General features: G+C 43.8%; 1 protein-coding gene across 1 annotated transcript in view; it reads left to right on the forward strand.

Moving 5' to 3' along the window:
• The window catches only part of LOC101855079, a 16,356-nt gene extending 15,302 nt beyond the window's left edge, over positions 1–1,054 (forward strand). Inside the window, exon 10 of the mRNA XM_013091077.2 lies at positions 1,016–1,054. Coding sequence (XP_012946531.2) covers positions 1,016–1,054 — 39 coding nt within the window. The remainder of the gene's footprint in view (positions 1–1,015) is intronic.
• The last annotated feature ends 3,545 nt before the right edge of the window (positions 1,055–4,599 follow it).

Raw genomic sequence — 4,599 nt, forward strand, 5'->3', positions numbered from 1 at the left:
CCCCCCCTATGTTATTCTGACCAGACCGGTGAAATCCTCAACTTGCACCTGCCCATGTCTCCCCCCCCTTGCCAAAACGACAGAGCTTGTTAGTGGGTGATTGGTGGGTGGTCTAATGTGGTTTGCTCCTACTTTCCTATCAAACATCTATCGTCCTGATCTCTCCTCGTTCTTTTTTGTGTATGTGACACATCTATTATTCGGCACTTATATGACCTTATTGTGTTGCAAGTGCCGTAAAAACTCTTACTTAAGGGGAGACGTACACTCTCGGAAAAATTTTCTAAACGAATGACTTTTATCCACTTTCATGTAATTGTGCAAGAAGTTCATATGTAAATAGGATGTACTCGGGGTGAATTTGTTGAATTTTTCTGAAAAATGGGTCTCTGTGGCGGCCTTCTTGGATTTTTAAACCAGTTTCCGAGTGCAGAAAATTTCATAGTAAATATTGGAATTTCAGCCTGAAATTTGGCACACAAGTGTAAACTCATATAAACTGGGGATCTATGTGGGGATTTTGCCATACCTTCAAAAATAAAAAAATCAGCCCAGAGTCAATGGACCCCCCTCCCCCCCCTCAGTCGGTTGCCGAAAATTTGGGGTTTACTTTAGAAAAATTGGAATATTTCCAGAAGTAAGCAATATTTCCCAATTTCCTCACATAGGTCCCCAGAATGCATCTTAAGGCACTTGTGTGCCAAATTTGAAGCTTCCAGCTTCAGTAGTTTTTTAAAACTCCTTGCACCCAGGAGGTCACATGTGTGAAAAAGCAGATTTTGAGAAAAACAGAAAAAACGATTTGAAATTGTCATATTTCAAAAACTACTGATGCTACAAGAATGTATATGACAATTTTGAAATCGGCATCTGCTTTTCTATTAGAATAAATAGACCCAATCAGGATATTGATCCATTTTTATTAGACATTGCTAGTTATAGGATACAACATAAAATAGAAAAAGTGACAAAAGGTTGAAAATTTCAAATTTATTTATCCTACACCTCTCAAAAGCCTCCAGAAACATATGAGGGCCCTCCTTCTTGTGCCTAAGCCTCTGCCTGTGCCCTCTGTGCTGCCGCCTTTCTCAACTCACGTCGTCTCTTCTCTACCTCAAGCTGTGCCTTCTCCGCCTTTTTCCCCTCGAAGCAAGTCTCGCCGAAACCCCATCTTCGTTGTTGAGAGCCCAACTCTGCACCCAATTGCATTTAGGAACATATGGGTTGCAAAGGAGCCCATATTATACTCTCCAACTGCCATGAGCGTTACTGTCACTACACGCTTTAGTCCAGCAAGTTTATGCTTGTGACAGCGGGCCCAGATAACGCTGTGAAGCGTTTCATTCACATTTTGAGTTTTGCCAAGAAGGCTGAGCAAGTCAGGGCTCATGAGCCGCTCACACACAGCTTTCACATAGCTGGCTACCTTCGGGTTCAGGTACGTTGATGGCAGCTTGCCTTTGCGGTCTGGGGCCACTTCTCCGGCATGGCGAGCCCGCTGAAACCAGCACCAGGACTCCGGTCTAGAAGGGCACTGGTGATGGTCATAGTCCGTGTCTGGTGACGTGGAGTGGAGGTTAGCCGCCCAGATTGCCCCAGACATCACCTCTACTGAAGTGTTGTGGGTCCGCACAGCCTTAGTGTAGTAGGATTGCAGCTGGCCGATTTTGTTCTGAGGTCGAAAAGAGAGGATATGGACAAGTTTTTAGTTAACATTTTGAGCAATACCACAATGGAATAGTTCAACATACCTATAGTAGTGCAGCAAGCTCATAGTGAAGTCATCAGGACACTGGGAATCCATTTGTTATACCTTGTCCGTTTGTTAGTTACAAAGAATATGTACACACACAAAAATTCGGGACCTAAAAGTCCTTTCGTAATGAGCATGTTTCTTCAGCTCCATTTTTGCTATGAGCTACACTGCAGGACTAAAAACATATGATGTTACATGCTTAGAATAAATGAAGCATTTACAGTTCTTCTTAACCTCTTCACTGCTAACCAAAAGTCCACCCCGTGTGCTAAGGAAATTTCCACTGTGGCTGGGTATGACACGGTCTGCTTGTTGGAATGGCTATAGCTCGCTTACTATTAGCACTAGATATATCAAAGTATATATCACATGAAAGAGAAATGAACATACAATCCACTGGTGTAAACCATTTTTAGGTATATGTATTCTGAAAAAAAATTTCACAGGTGGAAAGAGATTTTAAAAAATGTTCCTACCTGAAACAGTGCTCCTACATCTGCCCATGTCTCCAAAGGGACATTCTCCAAGTGGCTTGAGGTAGCAGAAGAGGTCTTACATTACACTATATTATATCTAAGGAAAGTACAGTTACAACACAATTACAACAGTCTTTTTTCCACTAGACAGCACTCTTACTGGTCAAGCCAGTAGAAGCGCTCCGAGTGGTATTTTCGGAAGCATCCCTCGAAGCACAGTCCAGGTTTGCTAGGGCAGTCGAGACAACAGTACCTGGTGTCCTTGCGAATATTTCTCGATGCACACACTCTGCACTTCTTCTGGGCCTTTGTCTTAGAAGCTGTGGCTGAAACACGCTGGATAAATGCTGTCCAGTCAGTCGGACAGAGTGGTCATCTACATTGTCCGGTGCAGCTGCCCCTGAAAAAAGCAATTGATGAATATCTTTCTGGAAATCCCGGCCCCGGTTCCAAGTGCACACAACAAACAGGTTTGGTGCCTCTTGTGCTCAGGGACTGGTTGGTCCTGCTCAGGGACTGGTTCGTCCCTGGCTTGACTGCTGTTGTAGAAACACTAGAAATATCAAAGTTATGATGTGTACCCCATATAAGTTGATTAAGTTGTGTAACAAGAAAATTGCTGAAAATGAGCGTAAAATTATTACTGGGGTAAAAAAAAAAGGAGTAGACGGTCATTGCTTTAGCAACCGTCTGTTGCCTTGTCCTAGGTGACCAGTACAAGCACCTGAAGGGCAAGTCGATAATAGACATATATTATATATACAATACAAATGCCTAGAAAAGTCTGCAGTGGCATCGGTAGCCTAGTGGTTAGGCTACCAGACTCGTAGTCGTGAGATTGTGGGTTCGGCTCGGCCCGACGTTGTGTCCTTGGTGAAAGACACTTTACACGAATTTCCCATTTGGCTCGGTCGTTTCGTAGACAGACGTTAAACTAGGAGGCCCCGCCTCTTAAATAACCTAATAGAGTTGATAGGGGCGTTAAACCCACACCATTTCACCTTAGAAAAGTCTGCATGTCTTTCTTCTCCGCTGGAGAAACACTTGTCTTTCTCAGGGTTTTTCTCAGGGGTTTGTTTCAAATGTTAACCCATTCCTGTGGGTGGTTGGCGGGTGCTCTGATGCGGTTTGCTCCTTCTTTCCTATCAAACATCTATCATCTTTATCTCACCTCCTTCTTTTTTATGTTTGTTACTCCCTTGTAACGCTTCTAATCTTCTGGTGCACATATGACCTTTTTTTATGTGTGTTTGTTGCTCTCTTGTGACACATCTAATCGGCGCTCTTTGGAAATTGCCTTCCCGTCCCATGGGCAGCCATTTTGAAACTCATGAATTGCCAGGTAAATGTTCAAAATTGACGGCCCAAAAAATAAACAGGCCAAAAGTAAATATTTTAAGGTAGATTTAGCAGATCTTTCCTTTAAGGAATGGGATACCATTGTGACCGGTGCAAAAGTGTGTTGTCCAATGCCTGTTTGTTTGCCCTTGCAATTCCCTCCACATGAATTCCTCTAGGTGTGAATCTATGGTCGTTGATACCGTACCGTTCATCTGTTTGAACCGACGCTAGCACTGATTCCACGAGTTTTCAATGTGGTTCGTGCATGCACCCGTAACTGGATCGACGAAGTTACGTGCACGCACGACCACCTGATGCTGGTACGGTGAGTCTACTGGCAAGGCCGTAATCCCGTGCAGGGATGCCACTTTTCCGCTTTTTTCCGGTATTTCCGTTATTTTGATCCTGATCCGCTATTCCGTTATTGAGATCAAGATAGAATCTATAGTTCTCTATGTACACCCTTTAGGTTTCAAATTGATATTGATATATTGGCGGGACCGTGGCCCGCGGATTTTCAGCTATTTTCAAAAAAAGTTGAGTGGCATCCCTGTCCATGGTATGCTGCCCCCGCGTCACTGTGTATAATGGAACCAGGGACAATGTTATCCTGCATTATTGGAAGCAGAGTCGCAGCTGATCTGTCAGGTACGAGTAGTATGAAAGACTGTCTTGTTGCCCTGCAGATTCCTCCAAATACCCACCACTCTGGAACTTGGTGGCCTCTGTTGTATTTTCTTTTTGCAACGACGCTTCCGTCCATTTCTTCGACTATCCAGGTCCATCCTATCTGGTATGGGTTGTTAATTTACCAGTTGCTGCAGATGTCCCTAAAATACTGGAACCACTGCACTTCAGTGGGAAGATTGACTCCAACAAAATCACCTGTAACATAAAGGGGTGTTATGACTCGATAAATAAGTCTTCCCCCGGGGCAGTGACACTGACTGTAGTGTCTTTAGGCCATTCCCAAAGGGGGGACATTTCTCGTTCAAGCACAGTAGAATTGTAAATGGGCTGATTCAT

Source organism: Aplysia californica, unplaced genomic scaffold (assembly GCF_000002075.1).
Source record: "Aplysia californica isolate F4 #8 unplaced genomic scaffold, AplCal3.0 scaffold02036, whole genome shotgun sequence".
Lineage (NCBI taxonomy): Eukaryota > Metazoa > Mollusca > Gastropoda > Aplysiida > Aplysiidae > Aplysia > Aplysia californica.